This window comes from Aspergillus neoniger (assembly GCF_003184625.1).
Source record: "Aspergillus neoniger CBS 115656 unplaced genomic scaffold BO87scaffold_29, whole genome shotgun sequence".
Classification (NCBI taxonomy): domain Eukaryota; kingdom Fungi; phylum Ascomycota; class Eurotiomycetes; order Eurotiales; family Aspergillaceae; genus Aspergillus; species Aspergillus neoniger.
The window spans coordinates 180,743-200,578 of record NW_020291157.1 but is presented as its reverse complement, the minus strand read 5'-3'; the positions used below and the strand labels follow the sequence as shown (position 1 = coordinate 200,578).

The 19,836-nt window shown below is 49.3% G+C and overlaps 8 protein-coding genes across 8 annotated transcripts; 5 read left to right on the top strand and 3 right to left on the bottom strand.

Annotated features, from left to right (window-relative positions):
- Positions 1-45: 45 nt before the first annotated feature.
- BO87DRAFT_428724 (MFS transporter) lies at positions 46-1,886 on the top strand (the record flags this gene model as incomplete). Its single annotated transcript, XM_025627463.1, has 8 exons — positions 46-162; positions 224-244; positions 297-354; positions 406-465; positions 521-806; positions 863-1,241; positions 1,288-1,390; positions 1,444-1,886. 8 exons carry the CDS (start codon positions 46-48, stop codon positions 1,884-1,886), a joined length of 1,467 nt encoding a protein of 488 aa, XP_025476871.1.
- Positions 1,887-2,729: 843 nt separating this feature from the next.
- On the top strand, positions 2,730-4,191 carry BO87DRAFT_364906 (uncharacterized protein). The gene is made up of 2 exons (XM_025621773.1): positions 2,730-3,324; positions 3,387-4,191. The coding sequence occupies exons 1-2, from the start codon at positions 3,105-3,107 to the stop codon at positions 3,938-3,940; spliced, it is 774 nt and encodes a 257-aa protein (XP_025476870.1). The 5' UTR covers positions 2,730-3,104; the 3' UTR covers positions 3,941-4,191.
- Positions 4,192-4,368: 177 nt separating this feature from the next.
- Positions 4,369-5,911, top strand: BO87DRAFT_379012 (Gfo/Idh/MocA family protein). Its single transcript, XM_025623928.1, has 5 exons — positions 4,369-4,494; positions 4,558-4,583; positions 4,643-4,842; positions 4,907-5,184; positions 5,259-5,911. Exons 1-5 carry the CDS (start codon positions 4,458-4,460, stop codon positions 5,750-5,752), a joined length of 1,035 nt encoding a protein of 344 aa, XP_025476869.1. The 5' UTR covers positions 4,369-4,457; the 3' UTR covers positions 5,753-5,911.
- Positions 5,912-9,843: 3,932 nt separating this feature from the next.
- Positions 9,844-11,285, top strand: BO87DRAFT_418176 (60S ribosomal eL32 domain-containing protein; the record flags this gene model as incomplete). The annotated part of the gene is made up of 5 exons (XM_025626869.1): positions 9,844-9,856; positions 9,910-10,007; positions 10,060-10,163; positions 10,447-10,728; positions 10,795-11,285. The coding sequence occupies 5 exons, from the start codon at positions 9,844-9,846 to the stop codon at positions 10,901-10,903; spliced, it is 606 nt and encodes a 201-aa protein (XP_025476868.1). The 3' UTR covers positions 10,904-11,285.
- Positions 11,286-11,445: 160 nt separating this feature from the next.
- BO87DRAFT_364897 (pseudouridine synthase family protein) lies at positions 11,446-13,417 on the bottom strand. Its single transcript, XM_025621771.1, has 2 exons — positions 12,993-13,417; positions 11,446-12,927 (listed from the first exon to the last, which is right to left on the bottom strand). Exons 1-2 carry the CDS (start codon positions 13,233-13,235, stop codon positions 11,614-11,616), a joined length of 1,557 nt encoding a protein of 518 aa, XP_025476867.1. The 5' UTR covers positions 13,236-13,417; the 3' UTR covers positions 11,446-11,613.
- Positions 13,418-13,737: 320 nt separating this feature from the next.
- BO87DRAFT_442446 (uncharacterized protein) lies at positions 13,738-15,691 on the bottom strand (the record flags this gene model as incomplete). The annotated part of the gene is made up of 3 exons (XM_025628054.1): positions 13,738-14,849; positions 14,891-15,164; positions 15,215-15,691. The coding sequence occupies 3 exons, from the start codon at positions 15,689-15,691 to the stop codon at positions 14,077-14,079; spliced, it is 1,524 nt and encodes a 507-aa protein (XP_025476866.1). The 3' UTR covers positions 13,738-14,076.
- Positions 15,692-17,360: 1,669 nt separating this feature from the next.
- BO87DRAFT_124860 (uncharacterized protein) lies at positions 17,361-17,988 on the bottom strand. The gene has a single exon (XM_025618002.1). The coding sequence runs from the start codon at positions 17,909-17,911 to the stop codon at positions 17,495-17,497; it is 417 nt and encodes a 138-aa protein (XP_025476865.1). The 5' UTR covers positions 17,912-17,988; the 3' UTR covers positions 17,361-17,494.
- A 202-nt stretch (positions 17,989-18,190) lies between these two features.
- BO87DRAFT_461454 (putative protein kinase) lies at positions 18,191-19,759 on the top strand (the record flags this gene model as incomplete). The annotated part of the gene is made up of 5 exons (XM_025629089.1): positions 18,191-18,544; positions 18,601-18,923; positions 18,976-19,283; positions 19,348-19,510; positions 19,563-19,759. The coding sequence occupies exons 1-5, from the start codon at positions 18,303-18,305 to the stop codon at positions 19,757-19,759; spliced, it is 1,233 nt and encodes a 410-aa protein (XP_025476864.1). The 5' UTR covers positions 18,191-18,302.
- Between the last annotated feature and the right edge of the window lie 77 nt (positions 19,760-19,836).

Below are 19,836 nucleotides of genomic sequence, written 5' to 3'. Positions count from 1 at the left end.
CGATCCTTCTCTCAGTAACACCCCTCTCTGTGTGTCGGAGTCAAGATGTATCCAGCTGAATTCCTTTCCGATCCGCCTTCTACGGGCTCTGCGCCCTGGAAGCTTGCTTTTCGCTCCTCCAGGGCATTTGTGATTTCTGTCGTGGCTATTGCGGTCTTCACGGTATTTATTCCTTGTGATGATGAATCGATTATTTTGGTGCTGATGGCGTTTTCGAACATAGGATGTGTTCATATATGGAATGGTAACTGCACACCAACCTCGGATCGGCTCGGAGCTTCATCTGACCAGTATAGATTGTACCCATCTTGCCAATTGTGCTCAAAACACGCGTGATCGTACCGGAAGATGAATGTAGGGTGTCTCTGTATCAGAATTGACTAGACAACAGGCTAACGTCCACAGTGCAAAAATGGATGTCAATCATGCTGGCTGCGTTTGGCGGTGGTGTATTCTTCGGATCCCGTAGGTGCCGTTATCTTACTTTCTGAGATGAGCGCAATTAACACCGAGTTGCTAGCCATATTCGGTTATTTCGCGGATAGAAGCTCATCGCGCCAGCTTCCGTTCCTTATTGGACTGCTCGCGCTCGCCGGGACGACTATCGTGTTCTGGTTCGCACAAACAGTGTCGTCCTTGGTCATTGCGCGCAGTCTCCAAGGGTTGTCAGCTGCCGTGGTCTGGACTGTTGGTTTGGCTCTCGTCGTCGATACAGTGGGAAAGGATCAGGTGGGAGCTGCGATGGGATATGTCTCGATGGCACTGACCGTGGGGACGGTGTTTGGCCCATTTATCGGAGGGATCATGTGAGTTTAGTGTTTGTTGCATTGGATGTTTTGATGGCGATTTACTGAGAATCTAGGCTGTCGCGAGTGGGCTACCATGCAGTGTTCGTATTGGCAATCGGGTTGATCGTGCTGGATATCTGTCTTCGGCTTGTGATGGTCGAACCGAAGAATGCTGCGCAATGGATTCAATCGAGCAGTGATGGAGAGACACAAGGTCTGCTAAGCGAAGCTGGTGCGCACGGCGCCGGGTACAATGCAATTACGGCAAATGCTGGCGCAGGTCAGGCATCTGGCATCGCTGATGAGTGTCCAACCGAGGGCAGCGGCGAGCCGCTGACCAGCGGAAGGTCGACCTCTGTACCTGGGATTGTCCGCTTGATATTTTCCGGCAAGTTACTCGTCGTTCTTTTAGCGACGGTAGTGGATGCCATCATCTGGTCCGCTTTTGATACGGTATGTGCACATCCCATATTTTCAAAGATGAAGTTAACGAGGTCAGGTGCTCCCACTGTATGTCATGAAAACGTTCGGCTGGGGATCATTCGAAATCGGGCTGTGTTTCCTACCGCTCTTTGCACCTTCTTTCCTCTCCCCATGGATTGGTATGTATCAGACGATCTCTATGCCCTCTGGCTCTGCTAACCAATGATTGCAGGCGATGCAGTGGACCGTTGGGGAGCACCTCGAGTAGCCTTTGTTGGCTTCCTGCTCGATTTTCCAACACTGTTGCTCTTCCAGCTTATCGCACGCAACACGACCCAGGACCAAGTTCTTCTCTATGTATTCCTCTTCCTCGCAGGTGTCGCCTCTACCCTGCAGATGGTGTCTCTGATGACGGAGGTCAACAACGTCACGGAGCGGTACGAGCGGGAATTCCCCGGTATCTTCGGACATCAAGGAGGAACTGCGCAGGCGTACGGGCTTTTCAATGTGGCCTGGTCGGGCGGGCAGGTACTGGGGCCCTTGGTAGCGGGTCTGCTAGTCGAACGAGCCGGCTGGACGACAATGGTGACGGTGTTGGGGGCAGTCAGCGGAGGCATTTCCGTGGTTATCGCGCTCTCGGATCGAAGGGTTCTGCCGGGGAGGGAGAAGAAGTAACGTTGGACGTAGATTGATGAGCTACGATGCTAAGGCTGTGATGATGAGTATGAACGATAAGTAACGATTGATGGATTAAAAGGGGTGGAGATGAGATGTGGATTCGAATCAAGATGTTGATATAAGATCTTCCGGTCGGGAGGGTATAATGAAGCCGGGAGGTCTGCAAGGGAGACAAGATCGGTGATTCCTCAGCGCACATCTCCTTTCTAGATAGGTTAAGGTTGAAGATCTCCCGGGCCAGCAAGGGAGCCCGATCTTTATCAAGGCTGCAGGGTTTATCAATTATCTCATGGCTGGTGTTACCCTGGCGATAAGAAACGCGATGGCATCCAGGGCGGTTGGCCAGGAGGCTGGAATGGAGTCGAGGCTTTTCACAGCACGCCTCCCAGTCGGTGTATCAAGCGCCTGGCTGTCGGACCTTTGTACGAGACAGACCAAGCAAGTCAGCTTTAGGAACTGTCACGGGCATGAGATGCAACTGGCAGATCAACCAGACAGGCAAATGACGAGTCACCAACAGCAACTCACTAGCCAGCGGGTCTCAACGGCGCGGTCCACACGTGTTGCCTCGCGCGCGGATCCAACAAGATTCCACGGCGTCTCCAAGGGTTCGCAGAAGGAGCAACATTGTTGGTTGGTGATAGGCAGTCCAATGCCAGAGATATGATGATCACATCCATTGGCAGTTACACGGTCTCCCCAACGATAGTACGTAGTAGTACTTGGGTGACTGCCAGCGCAGCAGAGGAAGGAGAAGATGCATTCCTTCTGCTGTTCTGGAGAGGGAAAGACCGGCGGCTCCCCACCGCTTCCCGCCGCAGGGACAATTAATGCATTCAATTTTAATCAATTATTCTTCCCCGTCTTACTACTACTTACTGCCTGTGCTGACTTCCTTCCTCTCACCGGCCTCATCCCCATCTGCCTCTGCACGCTCTCTCGCTTTCTGGTTTGAGCAGGCTGGCTACCGACATCTTCTCTTCCAACCACCTTCCCTTGCCTCACTACACCACTGCATGAGCGTCCCTTAAGCAGCCTGGCCTCCTATTTATTGTCTCTCTGCCGCTTTCTGCGACACTGGTCCGGCATCCTTTCATTTCAGCCTCCCGCCGCTCAGTTTCACCTCCGATCCGCTGACGTTGCCTTCCCTACAATTGATTGTGCATTGTACACGATCGAACTTGATCCTCACTTTCACCTCATGTGGCACAAACAATGTCGACCACCACCACTACCACCGCTCTAACGTCCACCACGCTCATCGGCACGCTGCCCTCTATGGCGGGCGCTGCCGCTCTCGTCTCCGGAAAGGCCTGTCCAACTTGCGGCCAGGACGGATTTCTCGCGGCTGGACAGTCCACAAATGATACCCGACGTCGAGCGAAGGACCTTGAAGGCCAGGTCAACGCTCTGAACCTGCAAGCAATGCAAATGGGTGAGATACATAAACCCCAAACTATACATTGATAGTGTACTAACGGAAGCATTCTTCAACAGCCGAGAAACTGGCCGCATACGAAGAAGAGATCCGACGATTGCGTGCGCAACCGTCTTCCCGAAACAACACATCCGTGTCATCCACCGCATCGACGCAAATCGACCGGTCCCAATCACCTACTTACCTCCAAACGTCCCCGAAATCGCAACCGGGCCGACTTTCTACTCTTGCCTCTTTCCTTCCCTCCCGTCGACCGAGCGCTACCAGTACCACTCAGGCTCAGCCGGTTGCTTCGCCTCCACCACCGGAGCCCGTACAGCCAACAACCACCCAGGAGGAGACAGTGGAGTTACAGAATGCGTTGACCCGGGAGCAGAGTCTACGTAAAGCCGCAGAAAGCCAGCTATCGCAGGCGAGCACGGAGCTGGAGGAGTTGACAGCGCAGCTGTTTAGCCAGGCAAACGAGATGGTCGCGCAGGAACGCAAGGCACGAGCTCGGCTCGAAGAGCGTGTCGCGGTACTGGAACGTCGAGACGTCGAGAAGCGCGCTCGACTGGAGCGCTTAGAGAAAGCGATGGCACGTGTGGAGCGGATCCGAGCGATGGTCGGATAGTCCGGGGGTGAATCAGTTTCGGTTGCTTTTCCTCGCTCTTCATTATCGCTTGCTTTTTATCATATACCCCGGTGTTTTGGTTTGGCGAAAGCCATGTTATGGTTGGCATGAGATGCATGACCTGACGGGATGAGGCGTACTTATGAGAGTGACGATAGCATTTACGGCGCAGCGTTTGAATTATTGCATTAATGGAGGATATTAATATAGCATGGTACACATTTGACTCTTCTATAACACTTTTTTTGAACAATAGTCTACACAGTAATGAATAAATGAATGAAGGCAGGAAATGAATATCCACCGAACCCCGCCATCCACACTCCGGGACTAAACGCCATTAGTCTGAGGGCCTCGCACGTCCCCACATTTTATTTCCTATAGCAAATTATATTAATAGCATCGATAGACCCTTTCACCTCCTAATCCCCAGCTATCTACTCCTATATAAATAATTTCTTCTTCCCTGTCATTATTACTACTATTATCATTGATCTTTGTCACGCACATTATCAAAATGTCCACCCCCATCGGCGTAGCCATTATCGGCAGCGGTACCATCCCCAGTATCAAACCCCATTTCACATGACTCTAACAAATTAATCAAATTAAAATAGGTATCTTCGCCAAAGAAGAACACCTGGTAATACCCATCGACCCTTTAATCCCCCCATATACCAAGTACTAATAAGGGAATATAAGCCCATCCTATCCACCTCCCCCCTCTTCACCCTCAAAGCCATCTACTCCCGGAGCCTCAAATCCGCAGAGTCCCTCATCTCGAGGAGCAAAGAAGATGACGCCGTGATGAAGAACGTGGAATTATATTCCGAGGATTCCGAAGCTGGTAGACGGTTTCAGGATCTCCTCGACAGGGAGGATGTGCGGGCTGTTGTTATTGCGTGAGATGTCCCCCAATTCCCATATTACAAATACCATGACAAGCTTATACTAAATGAAAAACAGTCTCCCCATCCCCGCCCAACCAAGCTACATCCGCGCAGCTCTACATGCCGGCAAACACGTCCTAAGCGAGAAGCCCATCGCGGGTGATCTCAGCACCGCCCGGGCTCTCTTCTCAGAGTACCAGGCTCTCGAGACGAAGCCACTCTGGGGCGTAGCGGAGAACTGGCGCTTCTTGGGGAAGTTCACGCGGGTAGCTGAGGAAGTTCGGAAGTTGGGGAGTGTGAAGGCTTTTAGGGTTGGTGTGAGGACGTTGATTGGGGAGGGGTCGAAGTATCATCGTACGTTGTTTATTCTTTACTTTACTTTCTTCTTCTTCATTAAGAAGGGTGTGGGTAAGCTAATACTATCGCAGAAACCGAATGGCGTCGCAAACCCACGTACAAGGGTGGATTCGTCCTCGATGGAGGAGTCCACGCCATTGCTGGATTGAGACTCATTCTTGGTAAGGAGGATGCTATGGCGGCTGTATCGGCTATGATGGGATTGCAGAGGGAGCATCTGGCGCCGGTGGATACGCTCGATGCGGTGGTTAAGACTAAGTCTGGGGCTAATGGGGTGGTGTCGTTGTCGTATGGGGCTGCTGTCGATGAGACGATCTTTGAGTTTAGTTGTGAGCGCGGTGTGGTTAAGTTGGATCGGGATACGGTGACGGTTAGTGGTGGTGAGTCGTTTGAGGTGCCGTATGAGGGACGGGGAGTGAATTATGAGGTGGCTGCGTTTGGGGAGTCGATATTGAAGGGACAGTTGGAGGAGAGGCTGCGGCCGGAGGAGGCTTTGGCTGATTTGGAGGTTATGGAGGGGATGTTTGTGAGTGAGGGTGGGAAGGTGCTGTTGGATTTGCAGTGATGATATAGATTAGGCTTGTATATCTTTTTGTTATGCTTGAGACTTTCGTCTGTCAACAATTTCGCTCAATTCATTGTTTAGTTGTCTCAACGGGTGGCCTACACGCGCCTCTACCGCCGGGAGATGTATGGAATTCTTACAGCCAAATAAAAGGAAATCGTCGCATATAGGGCAAAAAGCACATGGATGTCCAACAGTATACGAGCACAGAAGACAATAATCGGGATATTTTTCAGATGGTCCGCAGAGCCTGCAGTTTCGACAGAGGAGTGGGCCTGCACGTTCGGTGGAGATGTCGGCCTCATCCATCTGGCCCTTTGTAAGTAGCGCGATCTGATCATGCCCTCTGCTTCGTGCCTTGAATGCAGCATCATCGCCCCATTTGTCAGCAGCGTCTGGGTGGCCCCCAGCTTCAAAAATCTGCTTAACAAAAGCTTCGTCTCCCGTCCTCGCAGCCCACCAAAGGGGAGTTCTGCCATATCTAGGATCACGAAGGTGCAGATTAGCTCCATTTTTGAGAAGTATCTGGATGATCGTTTTGCGATCAAACACTGTAGCAGCCAACAGTGCCGTCCAGCCATCACGGTCCTGGCTATCCACATCAATGTCTCTTCTCAACAATGCTTCCACCATTGAATCACGACCCTGCGCTGCTGCCCATACCAATGGAGGTCGATCATATTTTAGATCAGTGAAGTTAGGGTCAGCACCACAGTCTAGTAACAACACGAACATGGGGTGATCGTCTTGCTGGATTGCGGAGATTAATGGTGATATTCCTCGAAAATTTTTGCCCTGAAGGTCAGTTCTCACATCCGGACAAGCTCCATTGTCTAATAGTACTCTAACAACCTCGAGATCATAGCAAAAAAAAGTGAGCAACACCGGAGTTGCGCCGACATCATTCATGTGGTTCGGATCAAATCCATAGTCGAGCAATAATTGGACCACTGTCACATCCCCACCTCTGACTGCGTTGAACAACGGCGTCTGGCCTGTATCATCCTTGCTAAGAGGATTTACCCCCTTGGCCAGCAATAGCTTAACAACTTCTGCACATCCCTGACTAGCGGCCCAGTGGAGTGCGGTCCAGCCATACTTCATGCCTTTGCCATTAGGGTCACAATCCGCCTCTAGTAGAAGCTCAACAACCATCACTTGGCTGTACAGTGTGGTTCCCTCCATTTGGCGTCCTGCATTCCCATTGCGATTACTGTAAGGGTCGTAGCCTTCTTTGCAAGCTAATATTAAAGGAGTTTGGCCATCGTGGCTATTCAGATGAGCACTGGCTCCATTGTTCAGTAGTAAGCTCACAACTTCAAAGTGGCCCTTCTCTGCTGCTAGTGCCAGAGGAGTAAATCCCCAATGGTCCTGTTCATTAAGAACGAGTCCTTGGTCGATCAAAAATCGGGTTGCTCCCTCCTGGTCATTCTCTGCCGCCCAAAACAATGGGGATCTGTTGGTAGCATCAAGGGCGTTATAGGGATATCCGGCTTCTATTAGCCCCCTCAGCGCACTTTCCGACCCAAGATATGCAGCCAAGTGAGCTTTCGTCACAGTTTCTGGCATCTGATTGAGCCGTTCAAAAACCTCATCGTTTTGCCTTCTAGTGACTAAGGTTTGAGCCCAAGCCCAAATCTTCTCGTCATGCAGAAGACCGCATACCAATCCTGGTTCTGCAAGGGCGTGCTGCAAATGATAACCCCAATTTTCAGTACAGTAGCCAGAAAATTGCAAATCTTCCACGAGTAACTCTGCTCGTGGCTGAAAGGAATGCAACAAGTATGCCATGCAGGCTCTTGCCATGTCATAGTGCGCTCGGGGAAACCACTTTGTCTGGGATCTCTCGAAATACTCCTGTGCGGTATGGTGGACTAAGCGAATGATACGACACTTTTCGTCTATAGTCACCAAGCCAGCACAAACAGCTACCATGTCTTGCGTGTCAGGAAGATTATCTGGATCAAACTCTGCCTCGTCGGGCTCGACTGCAAGGCCAAATTGGAGCTGTTCTATCGTCAGCGGCACCTGAGCGCAGGTGATCCATGCAAGAATCTGAAATGCCAACTCCCTTTCTCCCGCCGTCTTCCCATTTATCCGCTCCATGGCTTCTTCATATGCAACATCGTACGCGTCAGTTCCAGTTGGCAGTTTTTTGTTGTTTTTTTAACCGCCGTTACCGAGAGTTTTCCTCTCAATGAGTCAAGGTGGAGTTGAGCAAGAAGAAACCTATGAATGTCAGTGCAAGAGCGGATTTTCTTAATGAGACACATGGTGGAACATACATTCCATCCACTGTTTTCGTAATTGCTTCGACTATTTCGTCCTGTAGCCTATTTTTGCCTAGCACAACCCGTGACAGATCGGACATGTGACCTCGCAGATACGTCTCTACATCTTCAGCGGCAGCAGAAATTTCTTGTTGTAAGCAACCATCGAATGCCGACTGGATGACCGGGCTATGTCGTGACGTAGCGAATATGCTAACTGTGCTGTTGCTCTGCAGACGAAATAACTCGGATAACAGCCTGCGTAGCGCTTCATCCCTAGATGAATATTCATCAAGGGCGTCCACCACTATGAAGATCCTCGAGAAGTGACCAAGCAGAAAGGATAGGCTCTCGAAAAGTTCGTCGAGTTTCGGCCGTGTCTGACGTTTCCTGTGTTGCGCATATAGCGTCTTTATATCCTCGGGAAGGGACGACATTCTTTGACACAATTGCTTTATCAGACTCGCAAATATATCGTCCACACTCTGCTCATGATGGCGCCGAAAGTTGCAGTATATGTAGGCGAGACCAACACTTCGGTCGTGTTCACACTTCTCTTCAAGATGTTTGATGACAATAGCAGTAAGCATTGTCTTTCTAGCTCCAGGTATGCCCGTGCACAGGATATTTTTATTTTCGTTGTTAATCCACTGCTGAAACTTGTCTGTGCCTAGTAACCACTTACCGGTACCCTCTTGCCGACGTTCGAGATATTCACCTTGCTGAGTTGCATAGTTGACGGTCGTAAGCCATTCAAGGCGTTTATGCTGAGCTTTGTCTTCCATGGTGTTGTTAACTCGGTGAACGAGCTCTTTTGTAGTAAAGGCTACTTGACTATTTTCGGAAGTTGTGAGCACTCGCCTTCCTGGGCTACTATGAACCCATACCTAGTCAGACTAGTACTGAAGAGATTAAAGATTTGAACATTGGACTGTATCCTCTGACAAATCTCAGCCATCTCAGCTTGGTCCCATTTGAGTCTTTTCCAGACGCGACGACAGGTGCCCCCTAGGCTGTTAGTGCGAGGGTCCAACTCCTGGTATTCGTCTAATTTGCTGAGTAATTCATTCAGTCCACTACGGCAAGAGCGAGAGATTTCGTCTAGGCGTTTCTCCTGCTGGGTATCAAGCTCCGCTTGCTCGTAGATGTCTTTGATATCGCGGAGGACATTGCACAAGGTCTTTGAACTGGCGACATGTAAGTCTCAGAAAAGACGCGCATGGTATTGATCCTTACGCTTCTGAAATATGTCTGAATTGGTCTGGTGCACTAACAAAGCGCACCCTGATGGCCTTGGCGAGTTTCACTACAGCGAGGAAGTCCCCGACACCATATCCGAAGCTCATGGTGCAGCTTGAAGGGGGCAACCGCTTGTTTGACAGAAGAAGGGAATGACAGAATCTCAATGAAAATATTTATTTGTTAATCGCCTTGCGTTGCTCACCAAGTTCATGGAAGAGGAGTCATCCCTTATATGGATAACGCTGCCCGATGGCAAGCGCCGGCATTGTGTACTACAGATTGCAGCCTCGCGGAAAGAGGGGACACTGTCCCGAAAGCCATCACGGTTGAACAAGGCAAAGCTATAAGTGTCAGCTGCCTGTTTCATGTATGACTGTAGGCATTGACCTTGTAACTAACTTGCTCAATTGCACAGATGGAACACAAGCATCGCGAATGCGACGGGGCGGTGCTGCTGCTGTACTGCGGAGGCGGAAGTCATAGTAGAATCACAGCATATATACGCTATTCCTGATATGGAATGGCACAAGGCAAGCTTATCCACCGCACTAAGTAGCCTGAGTCAGCAGTACCGGCAAAATGCAGGGCAAGCGTAATGAGCCCTAACGCACCGAGAGCAGTTAGACTCGCTAAGCGAGCCACTAGCTCGACTCTCTCGGGCGGCCAAACCTGAGCGCGAATTTTCGAGATCGATTTCGACCCGTACGACAACTCCCAGCGCCAGCCCGCGAGACGACGACAAGGTATGTGATATTATTGCCAGCTGCTTGCCTGTTGCATGCTAATTGAGAACAGATGGTCCTCGCAAAGAAGCACGTCCCCATCGTCAAGAAGCGTATGTCCTTTCTTTTCTCCCTGCTAGTCCCAGCCCAGTCCAGTTCCCAGCCAGAGTACGATCCGTCAGTTGTCAGTCGTCCAGCAAGCATGAGGAATATATACGATGCGATGGAATGAGAAATCAGACGATCAGAGCGAACGAATCAATTTTTCTATATTTCTTATGGCGAAAGAACGATGGCGAACGACGAACTTGATCGGCGAAGAAGTTATCACAAGCGACCGAAATTTCGATTCGATCTGGACGAAGATATTTACACACCAACAACATGAATTGACAAGTGCTTGCTGGACCACGGACATACAGCCGGATTGAACTAAAAACACACATACACACGTCGTCAGGACGAACGACCCGACTAACATCAAACTCCTTCCAGGCACCAAGCGTTTCTGGCGCCACCAGTCCGACCGCTTCAAGTGCGTGCCGGAGTCATGGCGCAAGCCCAAGGGTATCGACAACCGCGTCCGTAGACGCTTCCGTGGCAACATCCCCATGCCCTCCATCGGCTACGGATCCAACAAGAAGACCAAGCACATGATGCCCTCCGGCCACAAGGCTTTCCTCGTCCACAACCCCAAGGACGTTGAGCTCCTGTTGATGCACAACCGCACCTACGCCGCTGAGTACGTCCGCACCTCTGCCTTTGGCAGACTACATCTACATGAATAAAATGTTAATAAATTGAACAGGATCGCCAGCGCCGTCTCCTCCCGCAAGCGCGTCGACATCATCGCCAAGGCCAAGGCTCTCGGCGTCAAGGTCACCAACCCCAAGGGCCGCGTCACCACCGAGGCTTAAATGGATATGGAATGAATGTAAAGAAAGCCCAAGAAATTTCATCATTTTCATTTTCATTTTTCATTAAAACTCTTTTTCCACTTTATACCAACCAAATGGGAAAACCAACCACTTTCGGGGGACATTAAAAAAAGCAAACAACAGGCAACTACTACTACGTGGTGGTTGTTTGTTAATTTGTGATCTTGGGGACTTGCGGAGCCTTGAATCATCGCATCTTCTCTCTAATGTGGGCTTTGGCTTTGTGCGTGTGTGTGACGTTGACGACGTATGTGCTGGATTGCAAGCGTTTCCATTTGTCATGGGGGCGCTTGTGGTCGTGGCTGGTGCTGCCAGTCTGGGAATAAAAATCTAAATCTTATGAAGACTTTTTTGATGACCGAGGGTTGTATATTGTAGCTTCGTAATTGGTCCCATTTGGTGGTTTATCCTATTATGTAGACTATAGCTACGTAAATGACCTTGTTCTTTTTGACAAGCAAAGCAAGCTGTCATTGTATATGCGTAGTCTTACCCCGCAGATGGAACGGGGTTCGTCTGATATGTCCAATTTGAAGTGGCAGATGAAACTTTGTCTATGGTGGTATCAAGTAAACGAATCCAACTATGTGACAAGATGTAGTCCGTCCTTCATCATCTCAACATGTCTAAAATCTCTAATTGCAACTGCAAGTAACGCCATATCATGCACCAAGTAAATAACGTGTTTATCATGCAGCCGCCTGCGCAGCAGCATCTGCCTTCCTACCAGAAGAGATATCGACGAGGCCAACACCCTGCACAAGAGCAGGGATGTTCGTCTCCGAGCCATCCTCCGCGCCAGGCAAAACAGCATGTCCGATAATGATCTCCTCTTCTTCAGGTCCAAACACCCAGTCGGGCATCTCCCGCGGTCCCTCCACGCCATCAGGCGGCAGGGCCCAGGTAGGCATCTTGCTAGTGTATTTCCAGCCCTCCTCTTTGTCAGAGTATGCCGCGGCGTGGAGGAAAATACCTAGATCCTCAGGTCTAGGGTCCGAGTACAGCTCTGTGTCGCAGATCTTGCACCTCTCGCCGGACAACATTTCACCTTTGCGCTTGTGGTATCTCTCCACGGCGGCTTCGTGCTCGCGCGACATGATCTCCTCCACGACGGAGTTGTCCGTGCCTGGCGGTACCATAGGCACAGTGGTAAGGTGCGTCCGGTAGCTTACGGTGTCGGGGACTTCGGTCTTGCCAATGTTACATAGCTTATCGATAAGCTCGTTGTCGCGCTCGTCGCTGGTGTCGTTCTTGCCGAGATCCGGTCCAAAGACTTTGCGGTTGGAGTAGATGGGATCGTTCGAGATCGGGTGTCCGAGGAACTGAAGGTGCACACGGATCTGATGCGTGCGGCCGGTCAAGGGCAGACAGTGGACGATACTGTATCCTTCGTCTTCGTTGGTGTAGACCGGAGGCGGAGTCGCCACCCGTCCGTCTGCATCGGGGGCGCTCTGAGGCTCCGGAGCTTGAGGCGGGACGTACGCCAGACGACGGAACTTGGTCTTTGCCTCCTTGCCAGTGGCGCGAACGCGGTTCAGGCCTACCTTCGGGCTCACGGACATGATGGGCTGGTCGCAGACAATGACACCATCGGGGAACTTTCCCTTGACGCGCGCCACATACTCCTTCTGAAGGGTGCGGGCCTTGAGCTTGCCGGTCATGTTTTCTGCAGCCTTCGGGGTCTTTCCGAGGAACATGACTCCGGAGGTGAGTCGGTCCAGACGGTTGCAGGGTCGTGGGACCCATTCCGGATAGCGTTGAGAGCGCATGATCTCGAGCACGGAGTTGTAGTGGTAGCGACCGGCGGAGTGGACGGGCACGCCGGCGGGCTTATCAATGACAATCAGATCGTCATCCTCGTGGATAATACCAATCTCTTTCCCGGTGACGGGGGGTTCGTGACGGTGCAGGGTATGCGAGATGATCTGGCCGTTCTTGACGACGGTGTTGGGACCAGCAGGCGTGCCGTTGACAGCGACAAGGCCATCTTGTAGGGCTTTCCTCTGCAGTCCAGAAAACCATGTCAGTATATGGTTCGTCAAAGAATAGCCAAGAGATGGGAGCGTACGTAGTACTCTGCGGGACGATCGCGAAACTCCGACAGGAAAATGTCCACCAATTCACGACCCCGCCAGCGCTCCTTGCAGAAAGTGTTGTAGGTGTAGTGGTATGGCTTCACCCGACGCAGGCCGCCTTCAAGATAGTATGGTGCAGGCCATGGGTCGCAGGGCGTGATGGCCACCTCAGGGGGCTCCTGAACCGGGTCAGGAGGTGGGACTTGCAGAGTGGTGTCGACGGGCACGAGAGACATGATGGGCGGAGGAATCCGGCCGCGTCGCAATAGGTACGCGGTAATGCGAGGAGAGGGAGCCAGGAGGGATAGCGAGGGTGAGAAGAATAGCAGTATAGAAAGCGAAAGTACTACGCTGAAAGGACAGGGGACAAGACAAGGGGATCCGTTCCTGAGTTGGTTCCGTGGCGGCGAAAGAAAAGAAAATTTTGGCGATGCGGGGAAATTCCCCGTCTACTAGAGTACTACTACTTACTATATATATAGTAGATCCCGCAATTGTTCAATAAGCAAGCCAACTACTCTCGACTCAACCATATACTTCAGTTGTTTTCAGTACCACCAGGAAATAAATGTATGTATATTCTGAGGCTTTTTTTACAGGGTTTGTTTACTACTAGTAGTACTTAGATACTCTCCGCTAGGGTCTATTCAACCGCCACTTAGCTCAGTGACGGGTCGTCGCTCATGTCAAGCATCTCTGCACCAACACGGCGCCCATTCCTGTTGGTCCACGGATATTGGGCACGACTCGAACATGGGCTGTAGGTGCTAAGTACCTGGTACCTGGTTTTGTTTTGACCTTCGGCGCTTGATCGGAAATAAACCGGTCGCCATTCAAAGATTAGTTGCTGATGTTAGTAGCAATCCCCCTCCCGAATGGCTTACTGGTAGTAAGTAGTAAATCAATCAATCAACTCTCTTCTTCCGGCAAAGCTGCACAGCAGAATAGGGGGAAGAAGTCTATTCTGAGCCTTCAGAATGCAGTAGAAGACTTTAAACGGAAGGAGGAGCAAAATGGTGAGAGAAGTAAGCGTGCAGGTCAAGGGCAGTGAGCGAGGATGATCAGGTTTCGTACGCTCTAGTCATGAGAGCTTCCGGATTCAAATGCTTCACGCAAAGAGATATCATATTGCTCTTTGTCCTTCACCTTTTGTTCAATAAACTTAAAGGCATTGAATGTCCAGTAGGGCATAGTGATTTGCCAGAAAGCTGGATCGTCGTGAGATTTAGAAAACCTCGGTTGAATGAAGTCATAAAAGATCTTGAATAAAGCCGTAGGGCTACTGAGCGCAAGAGAACACCAAAATGTCCCTCTCTCCCATCCATGCTGCAAGATAGGATAGAGACGGACTGGTAGCTCGAGTTTCTTCTCTTCGTCTGCGAAGGCTTCCATGAACTCCCTGTGAGAAACTTCGTAGTCCTCCATGCTGATCAAGTCAATAGCCTGATTTGTCAACCAGTACGGGGGTTTTATCATTTCCACTGGTTGAGAGCATGCCCACTCGAGATCTATTAGACATTTGATGTTCCAATCGTCGTCGACAAAGATATTACTCTGGTTAAGATCGGTGAGGTTAAGAAAGAACGGACCTCGAAGGAGATCACGGCGGAAAAAACAGGTCCAGACACTTCTCATAACCATCAATGCGGATGTTTGATAGAAGCCATCTTCAATATTGTTGACTGCATTAGGCTGGTGGCGAAGCCGGCTTTCATGAAATGCAAGAATGTCATTGACATAGGCGTCAACAGTGGAGTAAGTGATATTTTGCAGCATGTCGACTGGAATGTGTTCATTTTCCAGTTGATGGGTTTCAAGGGTAAGAGGTCGGTTAGTTAAAGTTAAGTATCCTTTCTCATCCAAAAGGACCCGATTCTTGGTAGCGGGATACGTGCCAAACCCAACATAATACGGGAGAGCCCATGGAAAAGGTTTGTGCGTAGTTTGAGATTGTGGCGCCCTTCCTCCCACGTTTCAGAAAGCATTTTACCTCTCGACGGATCGATGTACTCAATCAGAAGATAAGGGGTGCCCAACATAGTTTGACCATTGGCTCGATGTTGAACATAGAGGGATGGGGTCGGATAATTTAGCCAAGCTAATAGTCGACGGCGCAGACGCTCAATAATGCGGGTTACGAATGGCAGATTATCGAGGACTGTGAACTGGGATTGTAAGCAATAATTCTTAGAAGACAGGCAAAGCGCGGACATACAGCTTGGCCAGTAGACAGTCCAAACCCATACAGCTGTGGTATAGGGATAGTTGGACAGTTCTCTTGAAGCCATGAGTAGGTCCCAGCTTCGCAACGAACCTTCTCATCCGCATTACCTGGGCAAGAGTTCTCCCCTATTCGGTACGGCAATGGAAATCTGATCATCAGTTGTTTCCTAGGATCCCGCCCTTGACTATCAACCTCAACTCGTATGCAAACATTGAAGCTGCCATGTATCCATTCCTCAACATCGACTGCATGACACGTGTCTGCAGAAGGGAGGTTGAGATGGTGGGCCACGATTGATTCGATTAGCTTGCGATTTCGATACAAATGAGTAAAATATCGAATCTTCTGATCCCTGTATCCCAATTCGTGGAGGATATTAGAGTCTTGCTCCTTTGCGGCGGCGTATGTGATCTCCCCGCGAAGTAGACGACGTTTCAGCACATTATGTGAGTCATGGTCCTGAGCCATTCTTCGAAATAAGCACCTTTGTTGGAGGGTTAAGAGATGGAGACGGGATGAACTCAGCCAACAAAGAGCGGATCTAGACCGATCTTGGGTCATGTAGATGTAGCGATCAGGGGCGAGATGTCCGCTCGGGTAAACAATTTTCCTATCTGAGGCGCTCTCGAGTTTAGCAAGGATTGGACAGAGAATATAGGATTGATTCGGTTAGTAGTGCAAGCTTCCACTCATTCATAAAGGTTTCACCATCAATGACCGAGTTAATTGTCCGAGTGAAGCTTGTAAGCATTACGCGTTCCGAAGCTGTTGGCTCAGATTTCTAGCCTTTAACCAGGTAGCCGAGTAGTCACGCATCTAAAGCGTACTACTACTAGTAGGAGTGGGTTCTTCTGACAGTGCCAGATCGTACGTATTTTCAGGAATTACTGGTGAAGGACCTCGTAAGCAGTTTAAACAGGAAATGGGAAATTCATTTTAAAATAAAATACAGTGGTTCATGTTTCCAATGTCACGTGCAACATAGTACAAGAAGGATGTTCAAAACCCAACCTAAAGACATGTAATAATTACACAGTCTACATAGGTAATGACGATATGGAATCTCTAGGAAGTCTCCGTGTCTTTCCCCAATCCCGGTGCATTAGTGCTTGATGTTGTTGCAGGCAAATCTTGCTCTGAGATATATGAGAAAAATTGTGTCTTGCTCGTGAACATGTCAACTTTGTTCATAATTGTTCGGATGGCAACGTATGAGGTAAAACAAAACAAAAGAGGTCTTCATAACAAAAGAAGGCAGACGGTACATCTGCCCCTCTATAAGAACAGGTCCTCGTGTATATAGACGCGGCTATCCACCAATCAAGAAACGTGATAGGCTTTCTATGACAATGAAATGTAGCCATTTAGCTTGGACTAAAACCTTGCAGACTCCTAGCACACAGACCTTCCTTCACAACCATCAAGTCAACCGGAGAGTTTGAAACGCACATAATCGTCGATGCGGCTCGTCCCATCTGACATCACTTGCCCGCCTTCCATCTCCTCCATGTCCCTAAGAAATTTGTCAATGAAATCACCCGTAGCACTTAGATGAAGAATTTTCGCTATGGCACGATGGATATTCAGAAGATCAACAGATGACGGGTCTATATTTCGGTTTGGAGTGATATACAGCGTTCGGGTGACAGGGAGCTTCACAATTCGAAGTAAGCGATCTCGTTCGACGTAGTCGATCTTGTATGTTTGAGGCCCAATATGCTCAAACGAGATCTCAAATCTACCAAACAAGGTGTGAAGATTCTGGGTCAAAGTGAGCGCATTCATGGGTCGATCAATATCAGTCCCACTAATGTGAGGAATAGCAGTGGTATTGAACATATTCAAGATCCTATGGGCCATTTGTTTGTGCTCGGGCTAGATAGATTGTAAGTGATGGATTAAATGCGGGATTCTGGATTACACACAAGTTTTGGCTCCCCGTCAATACTGGTGAGTGACATGAGGGAATGAGGGATAATATGTGCTACCTCCAGAAAGGCCATCGCATCGCTCTCCGGCAACAACGACCCTCCGTCGTCGTCTCTGAAATCGGTTCCGTCTTTTGCTAATCAATCCTCAGCTTCCTGGATATCGAATTTTCGAGTTACGACGCATCTATGACGATCACGCAAAAGACAGTCCCGTCGTAAAGTGGAGATACGTTGAGGCGTACCAACTCCTGCTTCGGAGATCTGAGCACGGGAAAGAGATGCTGGCGTAGGTTGAGGAGTTTTTGCAGCCAAAGCTTTCACTTAACAAATGTTAGTTCCACTAATTTTTCAAGCATGTGTATAGCAACATATAGGGCAAGAAGAAATTATCGATCAAAAAGTTCGCGAATATGACCAGGCTTTCGCCAAGGGCACTTCTGCCCGAGGTGGTCCATGTACTGAAACTGTCCAAACGAGCTAAAATATGAGCAATGGAGGGCTCTGTATCGTTCGAGACACCATCTAGATGTCGTTCAATGAATGGGAAAAAGAGTTTGAAAAAGCTATCTTTATCGGATATTTTCTCTTTCATCAGGCGAATAAGAGAAACTGGTTTCAAGCCTTTTTCGGTTGCCTGTGAAGGTTCGTATTGCTCGATGATACTATCAAAAAGCCTCAGCGCTGCGTCACGGTCTTCTGGCTTCAAGGGCTGGGGTGCCGGAACGATGACCCCGGGACCATTTGAAAGTGAGGACATTTTTGCAATGGAGCGGTGATTACCCAACTCATTTCCATAGACAGTGCGATGTGTAGAATGCAACCCATGTATGTGACCTCAGCAAACTTAAGAATATCAGACAATCTCAAGGAAAAGAACCACCTTCATCGATATTGAGTAGGGAAAGCATGACACTAGCCCAAAAATAGATTAGTCACAAAAGGCTTGACACCGAATCCACAAGGTGTCGATGACTTACTATGCAGATTACTACCGAAGGAGGCAATATAATGCAAGCAACAGAACCTCGGCGGCCCCCTTTCGAGTAAAGTTTTGGGAATAATAACAATAGGTTAGGTTGTAGGATTATTGTGCTATTATGGCATCCTCATGACCAATAGCTTTTAACATACAATTTTACCTTTCTGCGATGAAGATCCTTCTTCGGATCAGTCGATTCTCTCGACTGCCAGTTCTCCCAAGAAGGGCCATGTCCTCTAGCTGTCCCATTCTGGACTCAACAAAGAAAATAGAGGAAGAGCAAATGCCTGCTTATGAACGTGGTCTTTACTATCCAGTGAAGCTTGGTGATGTATTTCATTCTAGGTACCAAGTTATCAGCAAACTGGGCTTTGGGGCAAACTCAACGGTGTGGTTCTGTCGTGACTTGCAGTAAGTATCAGTCTACTCTTCTCGGGTCTCGTATATGTAGCTAACTTCTTAGGTAGACACCACCGGTATATAGCGCTAAGAATCTACATCAGCAGCTTGAGGGACAATCAAGAGGTGCGCGTATTGAGGCACCTTTCGCGAGTGAAGTCACAGCATCCCGGCAGCAGTCTCGTCCGCCAAATGATAGAGAAGTTCGTGCTTACGAGTCCCAAAGGCATACATCAGTGCATTGTTTACGAACCTCTGTTAACAAGCCTCCTGCATTTCCAGGCAACATTGGACCCAATGAGCCTTCCCGAGGACCTACTAAAAGGGGCACTGCAGCAGCTATCACTGGCCCTTGATTATCTACACTCAGAGGCGCATGTAATACATACTGGTCTGTAAACCGTCGCGGGCTATCATCTATAAATGGCTAATGACCTCTTTAGATATCCAAGCGAAGAATATCATCATTGCTGCAAAAGACGAATCAGTCTTCCGGGAATGGGATGATGGCGAGACTAATGAACCGAGTCCTCGCAAGGTTGATAATGAGTACACTGTCTATCAGTCACGCCCTTTCCGTCGCAAGAAGGGCTGGAGTGGCTTCGGGATGCCGCTACTCACGGATTTCGGAGAAGCTCGTCTTGGGGAAGTGCACGAAGGATTGATCCAGCCGGATCTTTATCGCGCGCCTGAAGTCATTCTTGGGATGAGTTGGACAGCGAAGGTTGACATATGGAATGTCGGGGTGTTGGTGAGCATGAATCTGGCCCTCTAGTATATTTTTTATTATGGCATTGGCTAATATGGGACTCAAGATCTGGGATCTCTTCGAAGATCATCACTTATTTGATGGCAGAGGACCAGACGGTTGCCATTCAGATGCGCAACTTCTGGCCGAAATGGTAGCGATGCTGGGGCCACCACCATTGGAATGGCTTCGTAAATCACCTCGCAGCCTGGAGTACTGGGACTCGTCAGGTATAGCTTCATCCTTAGAACATTTACTCATCCACCAGCTAATAAATAGTAGGCCAATGGAAGGCTTCTGGCAAAATTTCATCCATTTCATTGGATGACTCAGAAGAGTATTTAGAAGGCGAGAACAAGCAGGAAGATGCTTCTATGGGATCCAGAAGAGAGACAGAGCGCCCGCGAACTATTGACAGATCCGTGGTCGACAAGTCCTTAGTAAACTGTATTGATACCAGGGAAAACAATATACAATAGCTTAATATACAATATAGTAAACAATGTAGAAAGTCTACGTAAAGAAACAAACAATGTTTGAAAATCCCTGAAGTCAA